Raw genomic sequence first — 27877 nt, 5'->3', positions numbered from 1 at the left:
ACATACTTATAAAGAGTTGTAAGGACAATTACACACTGCAATTCGCGTACAACGTTAGTGATGATGTAAATAGACTATTTAAGGGATATCTTATCAAGATGAAATATCTTTCTATTACTTTAATGTAGTTTTTCAATATGTGTATCACACTTATTGCAGTGATTAAAATAATGACCTTCAATCCCTGTGATTCAAATAATAAGTATGCGCCTTTGCCAAATGTCTAGTAATTATTATAAATATTTTTTTTACCGAGAACAAAATTATTAAGATAAAATATCAGTTCTTAAATAAAGTTAATATATTTTTCTTATTCAGACAGGTCAATTGTTTCATCATATATAAATTGACAATTTATGCGCAATGCTATTCAAGAAAAAAAACATGAGCACTACTTTTTCTCTAACTGTCCCTCCCTTCTGTTCAATACAAGCTAACGCGTTTGTTATTTATGCATGATGAAAATATTTCATATTTAACATAGCAGATACAATGTTAAATCTTAAATTATGAACAAATATCGAACCAGTGAGAAATAAACCTACAAAATGATTAATTTTTAAATGCAATTTTCATAATTATTCCAGACCATAAAGGCTGTAAATAATTTTTTAAGCTATTACAAATAATGGATTGATCAGTTACCATTAATGTTGTGTCGGTACTAACAGTCCATGGGACCGACAAATAAAGTTAAGTGACCTCATCAAGAACCGAACTTTATAAGTTTTATGACTGATATGCAGGACTGGACGCGACTGCAGTCTTAAATATGGAACGACACAACACTAGTTACCAACATAACTGATTATGATAAAAATTAAGCTAGACTTAATCTTTGGAACCTTTTAAAAGTTCATATCGTAACAAAAATTAACCCTCAATATGTTTCGTATATCAAATTGTAAATACTATACATACAATAAATAAAATTTCAGAAACTAAAGTTTAATTTTGTAAAAGGTTGTATTGTATCCTAAATGTCAACTGAAATGAATTTAAAGTCTTTTTAACTGATAAAGAATACACAATCATCATAATTTTTACTTGATAATACCGAATTTCTCTTCCAAATCTTTGATTTTATCTTTAATATTTATGAAATATTTAATTTTTGCAGTGAGTGATCTAGCCTCTTCAAGATTTTCTGATTCCATTGCATAACTAAAGTCAGCAAATAATTTATTTAATTTTCTGTCATTCTCGTAGTCAAAAGATTCCAAATCTTTACTTGATGATATTTCTTCTAGTTCTTCGTTTAGTTCCATCATGTCAGCTAAGAAATCCGATTCTATTTTTACTTCTCCCTCTAGCAAAGGCATACTCACTAGTTCTAAAAGATATTGGGATCTCTTAGCTGGGTTCTTTAAGACTTGATAGGCCTCGTTTACCGTTGAAGACCATCTTCCAGCAAACTAAAAACAATATTACAATAATAAAACTTAGAATTCAATAATATACGTGAAAGAATATAAAATCACATGCAAAAAGATCAATATAATTACCTCTTTTTCCTCATCACTCTTGAGGACATATTTGTCTGGATGTAAATTTCTTTGTAGACTTTTATAGGCATTAGATAAGGACTTTTCATCCAGATAAAATGCATCTTTTTCTAATCCCAAGAGTTTGAAATAATTAACATTCTTTGGAAGATCCAGCAAGGTTGAACAATTCCCGCAAAATAAAGTATAATCATAGGAAGAAGTTTCCTTTTTAAAGTCGCATTTATAACAATGATAATATTTCTTCATAGAAGAAAATGGCAATATTTTGGAAGATAAAATAAGTCTTTGAATTTGGTGAAATATCATTATCATATACTAAACTATAAAAAGATATAATAAAAATCAGTCTAAAAAAGCACACACAAAAAATATTTTTTACAGAAACACATTTCTTTATTGGAGTTATATCAGCTTTTTGGTTTTGTGTGGATTGTGTTTTTAAATCAATCAATAAGTCACTTTCAATAGAAAATATTATGTCAACTTATTCACGATAAAACTCAATAATTGCTACATAATACAAATTTATTCATAAGTTAAAGAATAGGTATTTGGAAAATAAATTGAACCTAAACTTACAAAGTAATATTTGAAATTATATTTCTAAATTTGTAAATAATTCATTGAGTACCACAAATTAAGATATTCCGCGGAATGATATTAATCATGTTATAGGGTAAACAATAGAATGCTTCTCTAAAAGAATAATAATAATTGAAACTGTATGTAGAGTTTATTTAAAGAGAAACGGGTGACGTTGGAGTTCCATCAGAATTCCATTCATGCGGATTGACATCAAACTCCTCCATAACAGCTCTGCTCTTCCACCAAATTCCCCAAAAGCCTATATCAATTACCCTCTCTGAAATTATTTCCAGATATGATGGCTGAAGATAGGAACAATGAGCAGCAAAGAGTCCAGATTCTGAAGAATGGTCTTCAAAATATATGAGCGATAGAAAAATTAGATTAAAACGTCGGATCCTTTTTTGATTAATGATAGTATCGATTCGAGTATGGAAGTTCTCAGGATGGGGATTGCGAATAGGCTGAGGGACGACTGTAAGTTCTTTATTATATTTTAAATGATCGTCCAAAAAATCTTGAAGTTCAGGGTTTTTATGAAATGCAGCTAAGGTAAAAGCTCCAACTCCAGTGAGGCTCCAATAACGAATGGGCCGCTCTCTGAATCGCTGGCCTACATCTTTCAGAGCTTCTTTATAGTCGGAAAGGATATTGACCCCAAAGGCTCGAAACTTATTTACTCCAGAGCGAAAAATCGACATGAGGACTAATAAACAATCAATGACGTCATTGTGTCAAACAATAACATAAGGAAGGTGGGAGAGGAAGAAAGAGAAAAAGTATATTGTCTCTAATAAAATAATTGACGAATATTATGTTCTCTCTAGTTCGATCGACGATCATATAATATTAAATCCCCCCCCAAATAGTTTCAAATGATCAGGATGCTATAGAGCTTTTGGAATATGGAAGTTAAGATATCATAGCAATTACCATGAGAATTCAACAAAAGCCAGAAGTAATGATAAATATTTGATATTATTTTATATTTACATTGATAAAAATAAGCCGTGTAAAAGCATAATCCTCATCACAAATACTGAAAATTATTTTTCTCATTTTTTGGTTTGCAACTTCCACTCCAAATATTATAGATATTTGCTACGTCATGTTACATGTATTTCAAAATAGTTAAGACAGTCACAAAATGTACATACATATACTCGTATATGTTTTTACAAGTTACAAATAAAAATTAAGATGATTCATTTTAAATGAAGGATTTACATTATTTATAATTTTTATTAAATTTACTAAAATGTATGTATTTATTAACTATTATGTCGCTCTTAACAAATTTCATATGCCTATCATTATATTACTTATAAATACATAATAACCATTTTTAATAGAATAAAATGAAATTATATACAATATTGTAATTAAATAATGCATTTTAAGACGAAGAAATCCCAACTTGTACACAACATATATTATAATAACATATTCGTTATTTTGTTAAGGAAATAACATCTAATATCGGCATAACATTTATCTTACGTCGCTAGCTAACTATCGTGGCAAGAAATTATATGTAGGTACACAGAACACACATTGATATTATACGAGAACATTAATGTGAACCTTGAGTGTTACAATATATTGTAAAGTTCGTTTTTGCTTGCGTTAAGAAGATGCTAAAGTTAATTAAAAATATTTGCGTTGAGCTGGAGCAAAAAAAAACCGAAATTAGACGAAAACGTCTTAATCAAATTGAAAATATCAATGAAGATGAAATATCTTCTCAAGACAAATATTATATAATAGATCAAATGTATCGCTAAGCTGATCTTCTTCATCGTTTCAAGCTCAAAATAGAGCCTATAGATAATCTATCCAACTCCAGGTTGCATTGTCTTCATAAAGGAGCATATCTTGGGCATAATTGATTAACTTTTCAGTAATATTGTTCATTCCGTATTTTAGTTGCAGCCTCTCGTAATGCAAAATTTCGAAAAAAATATTAAATCGTAAAAAAAAAAAATAATCTAAAATATTATAGCTGGTAGGAAATAATTAAACGCCCCAGCCTAAAATATACTATTTCAGGTACAAAAAATCAAATTTTCAAGTATATAGCTCCAAATAATGGTTATTTTAATGTACATTGTACATTATATAGGTCAACAAAATTGGGATTTCAAATTTTTTTCACGCGAAAACTGTCATTTTTGGGGGAAATTGACTAACAAATTCAAATTTGTTGGCTAAAAGACACAAATTACAGGATTGAAACTAAAAAATCATAATTTACAGACATTTTTACACTATAAAATACTTATCAAACTATTCTCAATGTTTATTTTCTACCCTAAATATTTATGAAATGGGAGATGCCAATGAGGAAAAGTTTAAATTAAATAAACATATAACCATATGCTCCGATATCACAGGGGATATCATATCGTCTAAGTCCTGGATCAATCAAATTGCCTCTAAACACTTTTTTTCGATGTTCGGCTTTTATGTGAATTTCCAAAGACCAATTGTGCCTTTTGGATTGAGAATTTTATCAATTTCAACCCCCTTCCTAAAGGACTGTTCCAAAACTCCTTCTCTTCTGCCCTTCCAAAATTATTTAAAAAGACAAAATATATCCCAATGAAGCCCAGCAGATTGTATAAATACTATAAGAATTAAATTCCTGACTTTTCCTGAAAAACGTTTTAAATATCGTTTATTAACAGGTACACTTGAAGTCGCAGACAAGTTTTATAAGTTAATTATGACCAGTCATAGATGGGTTTTTCTTTTTCTTTTCATCCTCTTAATAAATGGATTATTTCTATATGGATTCTCATTTTATTTAGCTCATAATATGTGATATGGCAAATACAAAGATGAAATTCTTATATTCTAACAAATTTATTTTTAATGAACACATTCAGGATTGAATAGCATTATTAATAACTAGAGGTAGTACCCGGAGTAATTATGTGTCGCCTAAAAGACATATTTTGCTTTAATAGTATAGAAGGTAGCTCCCTAAAAATCTTCAGTGTTACTATCTGTTTTTCATGAGCAAACTCACACGTAACTACTCAATACTTACATGAATTATTTTAACGTATTCTCTTCTCAAGAACGAAAGAATAATGATAAGAGTTTGAGAAAAAAATATATATATTTATGTTGGGATGACTCAATGTTAATAGAAATACAAGGTTATTATACCCTAATGCGTGTATGACTGATTTTTGATTTCCACCACTTTTTAGTATTGACGTCATAGTGGTTGCTTGTTTTGTCGAAAATCTGTTTTTCTTGCCCAGCAGTCTGTACGATACATCATATTGAAAATTCTAGTGATAGTGACTTCATAAAATATGTTTGGTTGCGTGTTTTGTCAAAATCCCCCTATCTGCCCCAGCAGTCTATAAACAGGGGCATCCACTTTTTTTTTAGGGGGGGGAGGGCTGGGTTTTTCCCATAAAAGTCATTTTTTTAAATCTAGTACGATACCTCAAATTTAAAATTCTAGCAAGAGCGATTAGATGTTGGTCTAACCTTGTATTTCTATTAACCTTGGGATGACTGATGTGTTCGTTAGTCTTTTGAACACTCATTAATAAAAAAACAGAATTGATTTTAACACTCTAGGACTACCGTTAATATTTAATTCAAATCTTAACATATAATTAATATTAGATGGTGATAGTCGATAGAGAACTGAATAAAATGTCTAAAATAACGTCGCCTTCTGTCTGGATTTATGAAAATGGAGGCCCAGGAATTTGGAAAATACTTACCGGATGAGAAACAGATGGTTTGTCGATATAAATGTGCTTTTAGTCCCCTGTCTAGAATTACACGCCACTCATTATCCTCATCTCATATCAAGAGCATGTATATTCATCTAAAAAATCAAGTTAATGATGAATACATCAAGTCAAACTTTAACTCTGATCTCACTAAGATGCTTATTGCATGTAATATAACCTAATCCATTGCTAATCATCTACGTTCAAAAAATGTATGGAGAAATACACGGGTAATTCTTCTCTTTCCTAGGAACCATCATTAAATTAATGGAGGATGTTGGTACTGATGTCATTTATACAGATAAGTATAAAAATGTTTTGAGTCATCCACACCCAATGACGATCAAGTTATCAGTAAAAAATATAAAATATTTACTAATTTCGAAGTGGAACTCTGAATTTTGTACTATCTCACAGTAAGTATTAAATTTTTTTTAAATCTAACCCTAAAATATGATTCTATTTTAGCTAAACATATCAAGAATTAGGATACACAACTCATTAAATGGCAAAAACAACTGCTTAAATGGTCACAACAACGGGGATAGTTACATTGGGTGTAGCATTATAATTAGCAATTGGGAATATCCTTCATACTAATAGTATGTTGTTATATAAGCATAAATAACGGGGGGAAATATCGTTTTTGATGCTCTTAATAAGGAGTAATATCGCCGGGCATTACTACATAATTAGCTTTTGCTCTAAATCTTTAAGATGGATTTATTTGTAACATTTTTTATTAGTATATTTATTGTCTAATTTTATGATTTTTACATTTACTTTATGATTAATAATTAGTTAGATCTCATCGGTAGAGATATATCTATCCTGTGCACAATTGTATATAGCAACTTCCACATGAAGAAGAGGGGTGATTCTCTTTTTGATTAAACTCCATGTTTCGCTTGTGTTTTGCAACCTAAAGTTATGACATATTTAATTGGATTCCGGTGTCAGAACAAGAAAATATTATTTGGATCAATTTTTTATTTCAATATTCTGTATATATAATTTATTGTTATTAGTTATGATTCCAATTGTTTAATTTTGTATATTTAACATAAATGTATGATGGTATATTTTTTTTAATGTAGATTATATTTAATTAAAGGCTTCTTTTTTAAACTTGGAACTACAAATATATTTCGAAATACTCTACTTTGTTCTTTCATTAGCTATTATTCTGAGAATAAGGTTCATAATGAATGACAATATCATGGAGTGTGATGTTATAGAATCTACTGTAACGGATAAAAAACGTGTTAGTCAATTATACGTAGTATATCTTCATTAAACATTTTGCTAATAAATACTTTCGTTATACCCTCAAAAATAATAATAAAGCAGGTAGATGATAATCACATCAGTATTTTAAACAATGACACCATATGTATTTCCCCCCCCCCCTTCTCATTGCACGCGTTTTTCTATACAATATTATCAAGTTTACATCTACTGAAAATGCACGCTAAGTAAACTACCTTTAAAAATTAGAAAAGGAAAAATGGTTGTTGCGTGTGCCCTTTCTTCTCTTTTTTTCATTATTTAATCGGTTGCCGTGGTGTTGAAGCTAAAGTAAACATTATTGTTAGAGATGTAAAAATGGTCTAAATTCCGTGAGTATTTATTTAAAGAAAACATATGTTGGCAATCTGCAAGATTAAGTGCTTTTAATTATTAGTCCCTATTATAAAGTTCAAACATATGTGAGGCCAACAAAAGGAATCAACTCCTAAAAAAAACGTGAAAATGAGAAAAAAGTGTTTCTATTTCTAATTATTTTTGTTTCATAAGAAAAGACATAAAACATAAAAGACATGTAACATAAAATTTCACCACTTTTAGACAGAAGTTCTAAAAACTGCCAGAAAAACCTATATTGCTTAGAATCCCTCGTTTAATTTGAATCCATTTTTTAAAAGTATAATGCTTCAAAAAAGCCGCAATGACCTCTAAAAGATAGCAAGGCATTAAATCAGATTATAATGATGCATTAAAATTTATGTTGGTAAGATTACGTTCTTAACCGGCTGATGTGAAGATATTCTTCTATTATTTTCAATTACCGCAGGGAATTGTGACTGTTTTTAGTGAACTGAATCAGTTAATGATGGTGGAGATTATACTACCATGGGCCAAGGACTCCTGTAATCAGGACCGGTCACGCGCAAACATGAATTCAAATACGCGTTCAACATGGGTTCATTTGAAAAAAAAACAACAATGCAACGTGTTTCGTAAGATAATAACTTAAGTAATAATTATTAGTTACTTTGAGGACGCCATCTTTATTGTGTTTTGTAATTCCAATCATGCCCACAAAGTGTTGTGCTACAGGGTGTAGAACGGGCTATGCCAACGAGCCGTGTTACGATCCATCCGTGGCCAAACAAAGAGAGAAACCCCGGACTTGATACCGCCTTGCTGAGATCCATTCCAAGAGAAACAGATCTGAAGAAGACAGATTAGGCACCATCCAAAAGTACAAAGCTGTTTTCCCTGCATTTCAACGAATCTGATTTCATCTGTGAGTCTAAAAGAAGAGTAAGACCCTTGGCAAGGCTCTAAAGAAGAGGTAAGACAGCTGCTCACTTTTGATGCTTATGCTAATAACTGTCCTTCTTTTTCAGGTACCTCAAAGTAGATGTAGTACCATCCCTATGGCCAAACTGTCCCAACTACCTCTCAACTCCTAAAGCTTCATCAAAGCCAACTCAAGCTGCGACCACGTTACGTAGGGGTCAACAGTTCAATCAAATGAGTTCTGTAGAAGAACTTGTTGAAAAAATTGGCCAAGGAGACACTCCCATCAGACTTTATTCTCATCACAAAACCAAGTGTTGCCCTTTTGAAGGTATCCCATGATGAGAAATTAGACCCCCAAGTAGTAGCTAGCATCAAGTTTGAGACAGATATGTCATTCAAAATGTACCACTCTAGTGTGTTGATTGACAAAAAGGGAGTGTCACACATCACCTCAGAAGGCAAGGTCAACACTGTGATTCAAGCCATCAATTTGGCTTCCTTTCTGGGAGTAGAAGAAGAATTGAATCAAACAGAGACCTGGGAAGACATTTTCAACAAGATAGATAAGTTTCTCAACTCCTCAGAGATGGAACTTAAGCAACCTTCTAAGCTCTCTTTCATTCGTGAGCAAATGGTTCTCCTCTTCACCAAACCAACAGCTAGATAATATTCACCTTGTCTTATTTCAACCGCAGTCATGCGGGAGAATGTGAGCACAGGACTATGTGGAATATCCTAAACGTCAAGACACCTGGAGTTGGCTACGAAAAGAGAGATGAGCTTCGTGAACCAATCTCTGAGAAGAACAAACTTGGTCTCTCTTTCTTGAGGGATTTTGTCGACTTTCTCATCGAGTGGCAAAACATTAATGCACCTAGCCTCAGAAATCTTCCTAGCAACAAAGCAGACGTTCTTGGATTGTAGAAATAAAACACATAAAATATTATATTATGGTCGAAAATTTAGTATGAACCGAAAAAACAATCCTTTGCAATTATTTCTAGAAAATAATCCCCTTCATATGTTGGCCGCAACTGGACTTTAAATGGTCTATTCTTTTGCGCCAATTTTCGATGACGCGTTCGAGCATTGTGACCAGAATCTCGCGAATAACTCGCTCAATATTTGCTTTCAATACTTCAATCGTCGCTGGTTTATCCACATAGACTTTTGCTTTTACGTAGCCCCAAAGAAAAAAGTCCAAAGGTGTGATATCAAACGATCTTAGTGGCCAATTCACCGGGCCAAAAACGGGAAATTAATTGCTCACCAAAATGGTGTCCCAATAAGTCCATTGTTACGCGCGCTGTGTGGCAAGACTTGTCTTGTTCGAACCAAATATCGTGGAGACCATGTGCTTCAATTTGAGGTACCAAAAAGTGTGTTACCATGGCGCGATAACGTTCGCCGTTGACCGTAACGTATTGGCCGGCAGCGTTTTGGAAAAAATATGAACCGATGATTCCACCAGCCCACAAAGCACACCAAACTGTTGTTTTCAATGGATGCTCTTGATACAATTCAGGTTGCTCTTCACCCCAAATACGGCAATTTTGCTTATTTACGTAGCCATTGAGCCAGAAATGGGCCTCATTACTGATCAAAATTTGGCGCGAAAAAACAGATTTACTTGGATACGTTCAGAAGCCCATTCACTGAACACACGACGCAAACGAAGGTCCAGCGGCTTCAATTATTGCACGAGCTGTATTTTGTATTCCTTTAAACCCAAATCTTTCTTCAAAATGCGCCAGGTTGTTACATACGACAAGCCAAGTTGTTGGGAGCGGGGTTGAATCGATTCTTCACAATCTTCGGCTACACTCTCGGCTACGGCCGCAATATTTTCTACGGTGCGAGCTGTACGGGGCCTACCAGACGACGGGACATCCCAGCAAGTTGCTGGCCCTTCCAATTTTTCTATTCTTCTGCGAATTGTGGATTCTGAAGGTCGATTATGTGGACCTTAAGTTGGGCGTAATTTGCGAAAAACTTCTTTCACAGAACGCTGATTTTCATAGTACAATTGAACAATTTGTACACGTTGTTGTGGGGTATATCTTTCCATGAAGAATTGTAGAACAATACTGAGTGAAAATGACGTATGAATTTGACAGAACTCGCGCGCGCCTGTCAAAAAATCCCTACTGGAAAAAACCTCTCGTTTTGAATCACCCTTTACTACATCAGCGTGAGACAAATCCTGGAAGCAGAGAAAAATATTCGTATTCTGAGTCTTGCCAAATTCTCAGGTAAATAAAATATTTGTTAATAGTAAGCTTCTTTACTTAGGTACTACTTATTTTTACAATATAATAATATCATAACAATATTTGATTTTTTTAAATTTTCAGGTCTGACTACTTCAGAAATTAAAGGTCGGCTGGATAGCTGAGCTCAGGGATCTACTTAGTTGCCGGATATATTGGTTTTTCTTTGAAGAAGAAGATCAGCTGTACATCATGCCAAGAGTTAATGGTCATCAGAGACACACCTCTGGACTCAATAACCTTCGATAACCCAACTAATCAGCATGTAGACCTGAAAGAGTTAATCGACATAATGAGCAGAGTGGGGTTGTCGACTCCATCCGACCTTCTCTACCTCTCCTGTCTTTATGCTCACTCCATGTTATCTTACATCACAGCTTCTCCTGAAGAGAAAGACAGTTTACTTGGCACACCAAATCCTAGAGCTTCATTTGTTGCCACATTCATAGACAAGATGTAAGACAGTTTAAACTCTGAAATTATCGCCGTTGTGGGAGTAAAGTACAAGGAAGGACATTCCTGGTCAGCTTTTCTTCAAATAATTTCATTTGCTTTGTTTAATGTCATGGGTAAAAATTTAAGTGCTAAACTGAATGATGACATCCGATTTTTAACAAAAAAGAGAATGGCAGCTAAGAATTCAGAAGCTAATAGAAAAAAAGATAAATTTCAATCAAAATCTTCTGACTTGTAGACTTGGACCAACTTCGTACTTTTTGATTGTGCCTTTTCTTTTTTATAAGTTTTTAATGTTTATTTTGATTAAAGTACTAATAAAATACCACTTCTATTATAAATATATAGCCTTATTTTGATGATTTTCCCTAGCAAAATACTTTTAAAAACTCTTTATTTTGTTGCAAAACAATTGAAGAGAGACATTCTATTTAGAATAAACAGAGACCCATATTGGAAACGCGTGAGCGCAGTGTCCTGTCCTGGTTACATGAGTCCTTGGCACATTAGCACTTCACCTGCACAATCCGTGAGGATTTATTTTTGGATATTATACGATGTTCTTTTAGTGAATCTGTTCTTTTGATGATCCGTTCTTTCAAAGATTTAGTTCTTTTATTGATTCGTTCTTGTAAATATTCTTTCTTTTGCTGATTCAGTTATTTTGGTGAATCAGTTCTTATTTTGTTAGACAGTTCAATCAATGAGTTCTTATACTATAAATTATAATACTTATAGTATAAGAACTCAATAGATTAATTGGTGAGTTGTTTACATTGCAGTCGTTCGTGTGTGCTTAAAGTATCAAGCTAATGAAACACCGTGCGATACTTGAATATATTCATATTTCATAATAAATTAACAAAAAAGTCAATAGTTAAATAAATAGTTGTATTTGAATTTTTCAACAGGGAGTCAACTAAAAGTTTTACATTGGAATATTTTGGATTTAAAAAATGAATGTAAATATTCGTCAACAATATAAATATAACTGACCATAAGTATCCGTATAAATATTCTAAATTCACTTGATACTACATTTTATAACAGTATTTTTTATTAAAAAAAATATAGATACCGTCTACATGGGTAGTTCCATTATGTAAAATTGGAAAAGTTGCTGGAAAATATGTTAAAGAGCATAAATAATCTTCTTTTCCCCGATTTCCTAGCAAAAATGGAGAGCTTTTAGAAAAATGGAAATCTATCATACCTCGATATTATATGCTTATTAATTCTATTTTGACACTTCCCTTAATTTTGTTATAAACAGAATTACACTCAAATATAGAATCGAATTGTACTTAAAAAACTAAATTTACTTGAAATAACTACATTAAAAATTCAAGAGACATTATAACTATAATGAATTTGTATTTAACTTTAAATTCTTTATCAACTTATTTGATAAAATAAAATTATTCAAAAATTATATTTTACTAAATTTTTTTTAAGATATATTTTGAAAGACCTCACCCATCAATTTTTTGTTTTTTTACATGGAAAATTAGTTGATAGTAAAAAGAAACTTATTTGTTACCGTCATTTCTAAGACGAAATTTTTTGCACAGAATATATATGTTCGGGCAAACCTATAAAACACCGTTGACAATACTTCCATGATTGAGTAGAACAACATCAAAATCTTCTGGTGCTGAAGCACGAAGGAAGAAAACAATGAATAAACTTGATCTAATGTTTGAATTTTTTTTTGGACGATGATAATAGTTCATCTTTATCTGAATTGAAGGGAAAGTTAGATTTGAATTGCGTTCCAAAATGAATTCCAAGTTATTTGGTGGAAAATGAAGCTCAATTTTTATTCATAACTAAAAACTATGCAATTCTTATAAAATTTAATTGACATATTGAAAGTAGTAATTTATGTATTGTTTTATATAATAATATTAAAATTTTAATTACAAAAAAATCTTTATTATACAATAACTATCAAACACAACCAAAAGAAATTTTAACAATATATTTCAGCTTTTAAAAATTGTATTATAAAAGTATAAAAAATAATCATCATTATATTAAAAATAAATTTCCTTATTTGGTTAGGTTTTGCGGTTTAAAATCAAGTAACAAAAAACTATTTAGAACAGACTATGTCAATAGTAGGGTTACAGTTAAATTAATATAATATTAACGTTTTTAAAATGACAATATGCTTCGTTTAATTGGACTCCATTCCGTTGTTCGACCGTTTATTATAGGTATCCAGATTTCACAGTAGTTGAATTCTGAATTAACATCTAACTTTCTTTAAGTATTGATGAAGCACAGTCATAGTAAGTTTCTTAATAACTATATGAAGTTCGAGCAAGCAATTAAATTGACCCGTCACAGTGTCCCATTATTTTAGATGAAGATTTCAGAAACACTAAATCTGAAATGTAATAATGATCTTAATACAATACTTCAAATTAAGGAGCTTACAAATACCATAATCTGAAAACCTTCAGCATTGGATTTTTCGTCATTAAGCTTTAATTCTACACTATTTGAAAACGTTGAAATATCGAATGTATATAATTAGGAGATGCTCAATCAAGACATTCTAACTCATAAAATATATTAATATGATGCTTATGTCGAGTCAATGATGGGATCAACAGTAAAGGAAATGACGAATGGGGTAAGGAAATGACTGAGGAGGAGTCATTGACAGGCTTATTCCACATAACTTTAATAAGCTATATATGAATAGTCATTGAATATGATATATCTCTATACGCTTATGCTGATAACTCTTCCTCAAAAACCTCAACGTATTTGATAATTTATATAGATATCGCAGATATATTCATATATGTCGACGTTGTAGTATGTAAATTAGGAAAACTCGTGCACTAATAATCCTGAAATGTATCCAGCTACTTAGATTATTGTTTCCCTCCTGGATGAATTTTAAGGTCAGAAAGGACCGTCAAAATTAATGCATGGATCAGTTTGGTATTTTTCATCTTCGTCTCATTTAAGTCCTTCCCTAAGGAGGTGGATTTCATCCACCACTATAACTAAAGAAGTACACTTGCTGTCTCGGAGTAAAATTTGACATCTTGAATCTAGGTATTTTAATCCCCTATGACAACAATGAAGTAGATACTTATCCGCCTTGTGATTTAAGGAAGAAACAAGGACTCCCTAAGACTTGCTGCTGTTCAGGAAGATTCCTTTACTTTTTACGAGTCACACACATATAATTAATGGCATCATTAAAAGTCCTAAGTATCACAACAGTAGCAAACAATACCTTTGAAAAATTATCTGAAAAGGTGAGATTCAGAGGTTGCGTACATAGTGGTCATCCGTCTTTATAGTATAGTAATTCATGTTTCAGTACGTTCACTAAAATGACTCTGCACTATTTTCAATCTTTTGACGCCATAGTTATCGCTGATATCCGAACTTTGAAGCATGTAGACGTTACATTTCGTGATGTGGATATAGAATTGAAAAGTATCTCCAAAATGGTTGTTCCTGTTCTCTAGGACTATTGGATCCATAAGGAAACAAAAACTCCTTGTTTTAATTATGAATGTGTTTCTTTTCGGCGAGAACCATGACTAGAAATGTCTTCTATTTCTCCATTGAGTCATGAAGCCTATATGTTTGCTCATTTCGGTGCCCTGGAAAGGGGAGATGCAAGATTAATTTCAAAATTAGTGGATGGAGAGTTTGTTTCACAACTTTTTCTTTCCTTATGGCTATGGGAAAATCCAGAGCTCAGGGACTTCACACTCATTATTTGAAAAATGGGTTCACTCATAAGCAAGATAAGGTAACTGGAAGTCCATCTAATACCCACACATACAATCGAAATATTAATGGAAGAAGAGAAGGTATTAAACATTTTCTGGAGAACCTAATGTAAGATCATGGTATTTTTGTACCGGGAAGAGTTGCATCTCATTATCATCTTAAAGCAATTCGTTTCCCAAGTATAAATTATAAAGAATCATGTTTTGATCAAGGGTAGGATAAATATTGCAGTATATCAACTTTTATTCGTCATTGGAAAACTGTGTATTCCAAATTTGGTATTATGGGACGGGAAAGCGATGTTTCCAATATTTGTTACGATCATTCTTAACAATTGGCCTCATTATTCAGATAATTTATGTAAAAAAATCCTTTGGTTGATTGGAGATTTAATATTAACGACGGTATTAAGGAGCACATGCACATTGTTCAAAGTGAACGCAGATTTAGAAACAGATTCTTGATGATTTTTGGGGTATTCAACCCCAAAAATTATCAAGAATCTGTAACGTTATTAACTATGGACTTTTCTGAAACTAAATCAATTCATTACTCGTCATTTCAAATAGGAAAGACACATTTCATTTCTCTATATAAAGTTATACTTTTTGCTATTGAGAATGGAAAAGGAATATCCAATAATTATATTTTGATTAGGCAGTGCAGGTACATTTTTTATCTAATGTCTTCAGGCTTTGTAATCTTCTTCTAAAATATTTTTAAAAAACTATTAAGAAAGGCTCAAATTGTGTGACATCTCTTTTATGTCATGAATTGCAGCGTATAAGTGGTTTTCTGCGTCTTGAAATTCAATGCCATAATTGTGGGTAAGAAAGTTTAAATAAAATCGGATGTTCTTCTACTTTTAACAATTAATTTTCTTTACAGAGGCCAGAATAAAATTATATAATTATGGCTTTTGTAGCATACATGGTTATTTGTGGTGCATTTGATGAATTTTCTATACACTTTCTTGTTGAAAATCATTAAAAGTTTTTGCCAGACTGCAGCTTCGGCGTAATTTCCAAATCTTATTATAATCAACAACAAGTTGAATGTGTGTAAGGTTTAGTAGAAGTTGTCGTCAAAGCATATACTAAATTCAATTTTATATCCTCTATGAGTGGATGCCCAGAAATACAGTGGAATAATTGGAGGACATTTTTAGAGGATTTTTATATTTCTTTCCTCTAAAAGGAATAAAGAACTATAATATATTCACCTTCAATTCTACGTATCCTGGAGGCATATACGTAAAAATGGTCCGATAATTCACAAACTCTTACTGTGAACATATTAAAACATGGAATTTCATCCAGTGAATTCCTTCTCTCGATTCATGAAGACTATATTATAAAGAAAAGAAAAAAATATCGGAGGAAAGAATAGAATATTTAATGAAGAATGTCGTTCCTTTGCTTTCTGGTAATGAAAAAAAAAAACCCTTATTTTAGAATCTGTAATAAAATTAAACGAACTTCCCCAACAAAGAATTAATAAATACTACTTTTCCTCAACATAACAATTTCTTACCTACGTTCACTTCTTCTCCTACATCCGTCACTTTATACAAAGATTCATTCTTCATCATTTTTATCTTCACCATCTAATTGTTTGGGAAAAGATACTCCTTCATCATTATTGGCTAATTTATTACTAGGTATCACACAAAATAAAATTTTTTATTTTATTAGTTTCTAATCCACCCATTATCTATTATCAGACTTAGTATACTATTTTGATTATAAAAGTAACTTAACAACCTATTTTGCTCCAGAACAAGGATTTTCATATGAATATGTTATTGATGTGTTCAAATCACATAGAAAAAGTAGGAAAATGTGTTTTTCATGCGAAGGGTGTGATTTGTAAAGAAAAGATTTGAAGCAGGAGATAAAAAAATGTGGTACTTGTAAGCATTGCAGGAAAAAATATCTTAAAAAATCCTGCAAAAAAAGATTTATATGTACGACAAATATAAAATATTAAATATATTTATTATTTTTCTTATGGAACGAAATTTTTAATAATTTGGTATTTGAAAACTATTTCTAGGGAATTACTTCTATATTTAGAATTTTCAACAAATTGCATTTATCCCTCTATATCAGTGTGTTCGTTTTTTTCTCTTTATCTACTTATTATACGTCATTTCTAATTTTGTTAAAAAATAGTATCAATTTTTTCTTCATCACTGACATATTGTAATCGACGATATTGCTTGATATGAGGTAGTTTTTAGGAATTATTTGTTTACTTAAATCCATTGTGAGGCTAATATTTTAAGGAAATTGTAGCCATTCGTAATATTAATTTATTTTGTTTTGTTTTTAAATTTATATGTAATTTTTTAATCATCCAAGAATATACATATAAAGAAATGTGAATAAGTAATGCTTATTGAGCATTTAATCGAGGTCAATTAAGTTTTATACCTATAGTGTAATTAAACTTCAATTATATCGTCATAATAAAAAATATTTATGGAAATTAAGATACATCATTTCATACAAATATTTTCTAATAGATCACAAGATATAATTTTGTAAATCTATACCTAACATGCCAATTAATTAATATGATGACTCATGTTATAGTTGTATCTAATGGTATAAAATTCATTGCTAACTTATGAATCATTATCAATATTAAACATCATCTTTTACAAAAAACATAAAGATTAATTAAAACTGGATTACAGTTGACTAAAATTAGACCAGAATATAATCTATTATTATTTTTATGATAAAGTATAAAACCATTTATTCTAGATATTCCCAAGGTTTCAAATAAAATATGTTCTGACTTCATAATCTATGTTTAAGGGATAATGTGACTTTAGCACATTAGTAAATCTTTATTTTAAAAACTTAAACAATACCTAAAATATGAAATATACACTACTCATGACCATCAGTAAGATAAAGAGGGAGGGAGAGTTTCCATTCTGAACCTACAAATTCTCCATTAGGTAGCATTCATACCTATTTGTTAACTCTATTACTAAATTTACATATTCATTAAAAAGATGACATTAATAATGTAAATTAATTGAACTCAGAGAGCTAAGTTTATATTTCACTTGTAATATAATTTAAACTTTACACACATTTAATTGACGAATTTGAGATTTGTTGAAGTTCAATTCAACTCAAATCTATCAAGACTTGTTATTCCTCGTATTTATAATAAAGGCACCTCCCGTTGTACCAACTATTATAGCTACATTTACATTTTCTAGTGGGATATTTTGATAAAAAATAACCCTAATTTGCGCACTCTATAGAGGGTTAATTAAAGTATTTATAAAATAGTAATTGTAGAGCATTATACAAAGAATAGTAAACTAACATCGACTTAATTTGCGAAAAACAATCGTATGTTGCTTTATTGTAAATGCCTCACATATTAGTGAGTAAGGCGCACAAAGCTTTATTTAGTAATCTTTTCAGTAGATATGTTGTCCATCAGGATTACCAACATATATTTTTCTTTTTGATTTATACTCACGAGGATTTTTCCATCTTTGATTATTGGTTATCTTTGATGTAAATTGTTTTAAAAATTCATAATAAACTAAATAAATATATATATAAGTAAATAATTTTCTCCCCCTCAACATCATGTAAAATACTGCTGATATTAACAATGGTCTTAATTCGGGTATACTATATGCCTCGCTTCCGCTTTTTTGAATTCTTTTTTCTTTATAAGCATTTTGTTTCTAAAAGAGTTCCAAAACCAATATTCGCAAAAGAATACACTATTGACAGTCATTGGCATAAAATTATTATTACCGCGTCCGGCTGTACTTTTTCAGTCATCAATACGTATGGGCCAAATTCCAATCATTGACTTTTATTCAGTCTTTTATTGATTCCCAAACTACTGAAAATTCTCCAATGCTTTTAATTGGAGATTTCAATGTAGATCTGGATGAACCAGCGAGCTCCTATCCAAAATGCTGCAATATTGTGGGCACTAATAAATAGTTTAATCTAGTAGATTTGATGAAAAAGTTCAGTCTAGAGGATAATATTTCCTGGAGTTTTGTGGATATATCTTCTAGAATTGATTTAGCCTTAATATTGTCTATTTTTGTTAAGTAGGTTAAAAATGCTTCATATAGACCAAATCCGTCGACCGATCACAAAATTAGTGAAATAACTCTTCGTTGTATTCATCACAGTCATCAGTTCAAAGTTCCAAAATGGATATTAGGGGAATGTAATTTCAAAAAGTTTTTAAAATCCAATCTTTTAAAAGGTCTTAATTTACTGCCTTCAAGGTTTGCTTATAATTTTATGTCTCATATTTCTGTTAAAACAGTAAAATCATTTATTAAATCTCACAAAAATAAAGCAAATAGGCTCCAAAAGAGTCTTGAAAAAGTTTTAAATAGGAACTTAAATAGACTACACTATTCTTAAAGGATTGCATGGATCCCAATTTCCAATTTAGGTAGGGATAAGGATAATAATTAATAACTGATGCCAGGTTTTTTTTTTTAGCGTGAGAGTAGTTTAGCGCAAATAATAATGTGGAGCCCCTTTCTTTGTTTTTTGAAGATTTAAATTTAATTTCTAACCATATTATTTTCTTAAAAATAATATGCAGACCTCTTTATAATTTTTTTTTTCAATGCCAATTAAAAAAATATACATGTACTGACTGATACTTATGGAAGTGCAGAGCCCACGGAGGTCACATATGTCATAACTCATAAGATATTATCATTAATCATATGAGTCTGACATATACTATGTTGTAGTGGCTCTTGATATGTGGAGTAATAGATGTTATCAACAATTATACTAAATTCTATAAAAGTAGAGATTTAAAAGGAAAATCGATTAATTGTGTAGACATAGTTAGAAAGAGACTAAAAGTTAGAGGGACAATCTTGATGGAGATTATTCAAAAAAAAATAAATTTTAAATGAGGGAATTGAGAATTCTTGTCCTGGGCCTGCACATTAAAAAAAAAAATAAATACCTAAACTTCCGGTAGAACAATGGTCTACTTGACCTTTATCTATTACACCACTGAATATAATGAGTAGCATACAGTGTGCATTCTTCAATGCGTGGAAGGGCTATTTTCACAATATATTTCTAACCAGATATGTAGCCTGTCAACACAAAATCAAACCACAATGTTTTTTCTCAAAGTTAAGTGTGGATCACATTTGTATTCTTCAACAAACTATTAATAAATTATTCTGATAAATCTATTTGAAGACGCTGCAAATTGCACTTAAAGTATCCAAAATTGATCGTCTCAATAAAAGAATGAGAAATGAACAGATTTTATTTGAAAATCCATATCAGGTCCATAAATCTCTTAAATCAAATATAAGTTCAAAACTATAGCCAATGCTCTTGGGTATCTTAAATAATCCCACAAATTTGAACAAAAAGTCAAAATGGACCGAGATATGTTTATGTAGGGACGTCCACAGAATTACATTTATATAATGGGTTTTCATTACGGACGCTTCAGTTTTTTTTTATTAAAGAAAAAACAACGCCATATTTATTTTCTTCCTTTGACATTTAGAAACTTCATCAGTATACATTTCATTCGGGAGGGATATACACTTGATCAAAGATTGCAAATCATACAAACTTATTACCAAAATAATTGTTCAATGCTGATGCTGATTTTCATCTCAAAATCATCATAAGTGATGAATCTCATTTTTGGCTCAATGCTTTGTTAATAAGCAAAATATGCCTATTTGTTCAGGCAGCAATCCACAAGTGCTTTACAAGATATCATTGAATCCCAAAAGAAATATTGTTTGGTGTGGATCACTAGCCCATATTTTTTCGTTAATGATAATAATTGCCACATTAAATTAAGTAGAAATCACTATTGCACCATGATAACTGATTTTCTTTTGGCCCCAATTGCAAGGTAAGGGCTTAGCAAAAATGTGGTTTCAACAATACGATGTCACTAGTTGTCACACAACAAACGTTACAATCGATTTATTGGAAAAAAAATTTGGTGAACGCGTTATTGATCGAAATGGATCAGTTGATTTGCCGCCTCGATCGTGCAATTTAATGCCTTTATATTATTTTCTTTTTAGTCACGTGAAGTAATTAGTCTACACCTTTAAGCTAGCAACGTTACAAGAGTTCAGAAAAAAATATAGAAGGCAAAATTGCTGCAATATAGGTCAATTTATTGTAAAAGTACTGGAAAATTGGGTTCAGCGATTGGACTTCTGTAAACGTGCTCGTAGTGGTCACACTAGAGAAATCGGTTTTCATACATAAGTGTATATGTATACATATAATTAGTACTGAAAAAATTTGTGATTTATTCATAAAAAAAGTCGAAATATTCTTAATGAAAATCCCTTTATATATATATTTTTTTAGAAAGAAATCATTGAAAACAAAATTTTTACTTCTGTTATGACATTAAAACTTTTTACCAAAAACTAATAATTTTTTGTTGATCAACACAAAAATTGTTTGATTCGGGGGAGGGAGCTAAATTGGATTTTCTCCTTTTTTTGATTTTTGTTCAAGATAGTGTTTATGTTGACACACTATATATCTAATAGAGAGATCACGTTAAACTATAGTACTCATTGCTTTCTGATGCGTTATAATTTTCAAAGTAGAGAAAAATGATCAATAAAGGTGGGTTACCACATCTATCGTGCGTGTACACGTGTAATTATATTTATATATATATTATTAATTATTATTTATTTATAAATGGTATCTAGAGAAGAGTTGCTCTCACAAAAATATCATTTATATATACGTATATTATATAGGTGTACCTTGGCTATACATTTAGACCTACACGCACTATACCTTCGAGCGTTCATACCAATAATAAATATATATTTTTTTAAATGTAGACTCACCACAATTTAGAGAATATTCCCCTACTAAATAATGATAATATACATTAATATTATAACCAAGGAAATATTAAATAATATTTTAAATTATTATCAATCATCATGTGTATAATAATTGCCTTGTCAAAAATATCCTGCCCTTTACTAACAAAATCAGAATACCCTCCAAATACTTCAAAATGAACCCTAGGTCCTTGGGTTGATTAAAACTACAACAAAGGCATCAAGCAGGTTAAAAAAACCCTTTGCTCCTTCACAAAGCATATATTTATTTCCCTTCCAAATTTTTCACACCTAGAAACAAATGAAAATGTTCACATAAAGCGTAAGACTAGGGAAAAAATATGAATAAATTGTAATACAAAGGAAAATATAACTTAATATTCAAAAGTACACTAACTACGCAGCTAACAAAGAAAAACAATTCTTTATGTTGTACGGTGTTTTCAAATAGGATAGTCACGGTAAAACTGGACTGTAATATAAACCATAAAAATATTAACATATTTACAATATACGTTGCCCAAAATTTATTTAGCATTAATTCGGAGGGGTATATATGCTTTGTAAAGTGGAAGCTGGGATTTTTAACCTTCTTGGTGTCTTTGCCATAGCGTCAGTAAATCCTTGGGACCAGGTTTTATTTTGGAACATTTAAAAAAGGCCTATGTGTTTTATAAAGCGGCAGCAATGGTTTTTAAGCTGTTTTGTGTCTTTGCCGTAGTCTCAATTTATCCATGGGCCAGAACTTCATTTATAAGTATTCGAAGAGGGCCTATATACTTTATGAAGCGGGGAGGAGGGGTAAGCTGCTTGATGGCCCTTTCATTGTAAAAAACAAGTTTTGGGCTGAACTATTTCGATTTTGTTAGTAAATGAAGGACATTTTTGCAATGGCAATTTTCATAAATGACAATTTTTTCAACTTTTTTCAAATTTTCCTAGAACATTTTGCAATTACTAGTGATGGGACGATTAATCAGAATTGGAGAATCTGTTTTTTTTCTGGAATCTCAATCAGGATCGGTATTGGGAAAATAATTTTTAATTTGCTCAAAAATACATAAATTTATCCACCTCTTCTACGGAATAATCTTATAAAGCTATAAAAACTACAGAGTTCCATAAAAAGACAGAATAATCGACTGAAATCCCAAGTGAGGAACAGAAGGAGTTCTTATCCTCCATCAACTGCTCCTTCATTGAATTCTGAAGTCCTTTTCATCCTTCTCTTACCCTAAGAAGAAAAATACTTTATTGATAAGAGTCCTTCAGTTTCCATGATGCATATAACGCAGATATAACTTATCTCAATCCCAATTGCCTTTATTAGGTGGTGGAGTTTGTGATGTATAATCTATATGGATAGTTATATAACCTGGACCCTTGATTTCTTTATTACTAGTGTGCCTCTTTTGTCATTGGAAAACAAGATAATTATAGACTCTTAAAGATAATGATAGTTTTGTCTGTATTGTCAATGCATATTCTATTCTGCTAATATTTATATTTATTTATGTATAAAAATGTCTCATTTCATTTTGTATATGTATAATGGCACTAATAATTTGTTGAATCTATTTGTTTTATTTTATATTAATAACTTCTATATCGTATTACTTTAAATTTGTTTGATTCTCTACTTATGTCTTGTAGTTATAATTAATTAATATAATTGGTTTTTTTTAGTTGTACTTTTTTAAATTTACACATACTTATTTAACTTACTATAATAAACAAACGCTATAGTACTTTAATAAATGATCTCAATAATGTTCACTATTTCAGTGTAACGATAAAAACGTCATACTTCGTTATTAAATAATAATAATTAATATCACTATATAATACTGTGCTTCGTACAAATTCAAATAAAGTAAATAATAATTGAAATATTCAGTCCTATCTCTTTGGGAACATATCTAAAGAGTTTCCGTACTTGCGTATCATCAAAAATTTAGGTCCTGATTTTGTAAGTTAAGTTGTATCTGGATTTAAGAAATAACGAACAACAACTACTTCAATGATCTCAAAAGGGGGAGGGGGTTTTAGCTTCAAATACTTAGTGTCCAAGGTGTGTTTCTAACATCCGAATCTTCGGGTTAATCCTTCGGTATGCTCCATGGATTCGAACATGTAGATGGGAATTTTGTAAGACAATTATAAGTCTTTTTAATGTATTGGAAGTATAATAAGATGAAGACAGATTTTATTTCTGTTAATAATTAGTATATTTACTTCTCTTTAAAAATCTCACATTATATTTTGCATATATATAATTTACATTTATCGCTAATAATTTGTCCAATCCATTTTAATATTAATAATTTCTTTGTGGTATCATTTGTCATCATTAATTTGTTTGATTTTCTATGTATAACTTCTATTAAGATTTTGTAATTAATAACTTCATCATTTTTTCAGTTGTGTTCACTCATACTTCTTTAACTTAATATCACAAATACACGTTATAATAGTTTAAATTATCAATTTACGAGTAATTTACTACTACGACTAAAGTGTTAGCCATTAGTTTTTGATTACTCATTGTATAACATATCATATTAGCGACTTTAAGGGAAGAAATTTAAAAGATCTCAATGTTAATAGATCTATAATATCGAAATATGAATGTTTTTTTTAATGATTTTCAAGAAGTAAATCAAGTATTCCTGAATTTGAAAATTTCGATTACTTTTTAAATACTATATTCTAGTGCTACTTGAAATATAGAAGATTCTCATTTGTATAGCAGAATTACGTGATATTCTTTCCTCCAAAACCATAACTTTAATCAATAGAACAATATGTCTCACTCCCTGAATTTTACTCGCACTTGTTCGATAGTTATCCCTCGATATCAGAGCCTTATAAGTAGAGTTACGTCACCAGGCTATTAGTTTTGATGATAGATGACTCCTCATGTGTTGGAGTCACGGCCCAAAACATTCAAAATTTAATTCTATATTTTATGTTAAAACCTCTACAAAGACAATATATTCTGTTAAAATACGGCAAGTATGCCCTCTTGTAGTGCTGTGGATTGCAGAAATAAGTCCAATATGGATAAGTATGAATCATCAGTCCAATTTCTTCAAGGTTGCTGTAAAATTATCCTATCTTTAACCATTGGTGATGGTCATAAGCCTACTTGGAAACCCGTTCAAAAGGGAATAGTTTTATCGACTACCTCATTTCTCGAATTGTCCAAATATTTAATTTCTTAAGCTGTTTTGCATTTGTGTTTGGTTCGAGATTCACCCAAAATTGCCTCTAAAATATTTTTTCTTAACTTAGATATAAAAATCCAACTCCCTCTCCTAGGGAGCTTAAGAATATGCTCAAAATCGTTACTCTTATACAATTTTTGTTCAGAAAAAAAGGAGCGAGATATGAGGATGACGACTCTATGTACATTCCTCGTGTCTTTAGAAGAGTAAAATAATCTTGAAGAACATGAAGATTACGAGTTTAGAGAAGAAAATGTATTCATCCTTATTTATCCACTCAACATGGGTGAAATGAACTCTCTACATTATTTGATTGGGTACTGTCTTCGAATAACCTTTCAAAATCATTCTCACTGTGAAAAGTGGAAAAGGTTTTTCATTGACACTAATAAGTCTACGAACGATTTCAATACTTTGCTTTCGTTGATGAACTATACATAGTTCAATGGAGGATTAATCTCTTGGGCCAAGAAATTTTTGGATGAATTTGCAAAAATAGAGGCTTTATTCAAATCAATTCAAAAAAATGAAAACAATTGTAAACTCAATAAAAGAAGTAGCGGTTCCATTAATAAAGTCGTTTTAAAATGTTACCAAATGTCATGAAATTTTATATTTCACTGAATCTAAGTATGTTAGAAGAAGAATGCACATACATTTAAGAATGCAAACTACGATTATTAAAGAAAATAGAATAGTTTCTTCTACTTTCGGAAGCCAAAGCATGTATTTGCAAAATAAAGTAGATTAAAGTAAGTATTCATTTTGTTTATAATAATTAATCGTATGTGTAAGCTCAATAAAATTATTTTCTTAGGATTCATGTATTGTATTCAATTTCTTTTTGGGCCCTTTGATATCTGTCACTAGAGGGCACTGACATCTTGTGACGTAACTCTTGTTATAGGGTTCTGTTAGATATATCATGTAACCTTGTTTTCAGTCTTTTATCTTTATCTTTTTGAAGTAAAGGTTGAGAGATAACATGAAGATTCCGTTAAGAGAGCTGAAGACATAGATTTAAGATTACAAAGCTCAAGAAGGATAGCAGCTACAATGTTTCTAGAACAAGGTTAGGCATCAAGAAAATTGCTGGGGAAGCACAAGAGATTTATTGAATAATAAATCTCTATCTCTTTCTATTTCTGGTGACATCAATGGGACGAGTCTTGGTTATTGATACCACATCAATTTAAAAAGTAAAAATTTAAATAAATGATATCATTATCATAGAAGTGGTTATTATATATTTCTTAAGTAATATTTTACTAAATATAATGCCGAAAGTAAGTTTTTAAATTTAATAAACTATCAAACACTAAAATTCAAAATAATGATCTCAAATTCTGGCTTCATCAGTATTGAACTCGTATTTTCCTTGACAAGCCAAAATACAAGCTTTCTTCTTGCAAGGTCTTTCGGGAATCGGTGGTATGAAAAACCTTTTGGTTTTTTACAAATATGTAGTCACTGTACGTTATCTTTTAGTTTTATTTTAGTAAAGATAATAAATATTATAACATACTATTTATGTATTAATAATTTATGAAATTTAAAAACTTTCTTTTGGCATTATATTTAGTAAAATATCGCTTATGGAATATTGAGTAACCACAAATGTTAACTTTTTAAATTTATTTAGTACTAACAACAAAGACTCGTCCTAATGATCTCACCAGAAATAGAAAGAGAGATTTATTTAATAAATCTGCTGTGCTTGCCCAGCCATTTTCTTGTGGCCTAACCTTATTCTTGTAATATTGAGGAGCTATACATAGAGATAGGATTCATTTTTCTACGAAATTTATTTTTGATTTCTTCCCTTACTTTTATAAACAGTTTCCAAAATGATCGGCTCTCCAACTATGTGTACCTTTGATTTTAACACTCTACATAAAAGTAATTTCTATTACTTTAGTCACTTGTAATAAACCTTAGTATTTGCGGTTGATTTTAATATTTTTTCATCAAGATGCTTCTAAGATATGTGGTGATTAGAAAAGGCGGTCATAAATTGAATTTGTTCATTTTCATAAAATAAAACCTCCTTATTATGCCTTAACATACTTACTCCTTTGACTGTTGTATGCATAAGTTAATATATTATTTTTAAGAACTATTTCACTCTTGTATAAATATTTAATTTTAATTTTTGTGAGGATTCCAAATCGTTGTATTGTCCCGGGATGTAAAATAAGTCATCTGGGTTATAAAAAAAAAGAAGAATATATTAGCCTCACACAAGTTCCTATCGAAGATCAAGGAAGGAAATAAATGGATAAAAGCCATAAAAAAAGTTACAAAACTGAAATCAAAGAATAAATCTTGGATCACAACTTCAAAAGATTTACTGTCAAAAAAGAAATGGACTTCAATTGATTTTTTGGTTAAATTTTAATTTTCTTAAATAAAGAATAAAAAGAATGCGTGAAATGTTCTGAAATTACATATAAATAAGTCGATTAAATAACTTACTCTGTTATAAGTACAAATTAAATAAATTGGATATGAAACATATTTTAATTTGGGGTAATCCTCTTGCCTCTAAATTTTAATTACTTATTCCAATTAATTAAATAATCAACTTAATTATATTTAATTTCGGAACATTTGGTCAAACAACCTTACATTACTTATTTACTAAATATTTTATAGTTAAACTGACAAAATCCATCAAAATAGAACTTTTTTTCTGACATCAAATCTTTTTAAGTTGTAATATAAGGTTTATTCTTTAGTTTAGCAATAATATCAGGTAATTGAAAAACTTTTTTGTTTGCATGTAAGATCCTTTATGGATCTTGAATTTTGTATGATTAATCACATTTTGTAGGAACTATATTCAAGATTACGTAATAATTAATTTATCTCTTGAATACTG

General features: G+C 30.5%; 2 protein-coding genes and 2 long non-coding RNA genes across 6 annotated transcripts; 2 read left to right on the top strand and 2 right to left on the bottom strand.

The window, feature by feature from the left end:
• Positions 1-947: 947 nt before the first annotated feature.
• On the bottom strand, positions 948-4671 carry Hsc20 (iron-sulfur cluster co-chaperone protein HscB-like protein, mitochondrial). 3 transcript variants are annotated; one of them, XM_040717049.2, is made up of 3 exons: positions 4467-4671; positions 1506-1828; positions 948-1415 (listed from the first exon to the last, which is right to left on the bottom strand). In XM_040717049.2, the coding sequence occupies exons 2-3, from the start codon at positions 1818-1820 to the stop codon at positions 1044-1046; spliced, it is 687 nt and encodes a 228-aa protein (XP_040572983.1). In that variant the 5' UTR covers positions 1821-1828; positions 4467-4671; the 3' UTR covers positions 948-1043. The 3 variants fall into 3 exon arrangements, with proteins under 3 accessions (XP_040572983.1, XP_071746263.1, XP_071746261.1); XM_071890162.1 differs by lacking the exon at positions 4467-4671 and adding an exon at positions 2088-2833; XM_071890160.1 differs by lacking the exon at positions 4467-4671 and having other exon boundaries at positions 1506-2842.
• Positions 2246-2794, bottom strand: LOC121122046 (mitochondrial import inner membrane translocase subunit Tim29). Its single transcript, XM_040717052.2, has one exon. The coding sequence runs from the start codon at positions 2792-2794 to the stop codon at positions 2246-2248; it is 549 nt and encodes a 182-aa protein (XP_040572986.1).
• Positions 4672-7344: 2673 nt separating the features above from the next.
• On the top strand, positions 7345-9303 carry LOC121121705 (uncharacterized). Its single transcript, XR_011781079.1, has 4 exons — positions 7345-7473; positions 7929-8111; positions 8182-8432; positions 8488-9303. It is a non-coding gene; the product is annotated as an uncharacterized lncRNA (long non-coding RNA).
• A 1810-nt stretch (positions 9304-11113) lies between these two features.
• Positions 11114-11450, top strand: LOC139905928 (uncharacterized). Its single transcript, XR_011781080.1, has 2 exons — positions 11114-11222; positions 11286-11450. It is a non-coding gene; the product is annotated as an uncharacterized lncRNA (long non-coding RNA).
• Positions 11451-27877: the final 16427 nt, after the last annotated feature.

Source organism: Lepeophtheirus salmonis, chromosome 7, assembly GCF_016086655.4.
Source record: "Lepeophtheirus salmonis chromosome 7, UVic_Lsal_1.4, whole genome shotgun sequence".
Classification (NCBI taxonomy): domain Eukaryota; kingdom Metazoa; phylum Arthropoda; class Copepoda; order Siphonostomatoida; family Caligidae; genus Lepeophtheirus; species Lepeophtheirus salmonis.
The sequence above is the reverse complement of the archived record's forward strand: the minus strand, read 5'-3'. Positions and strand labels throughout refer to the sequence as shown.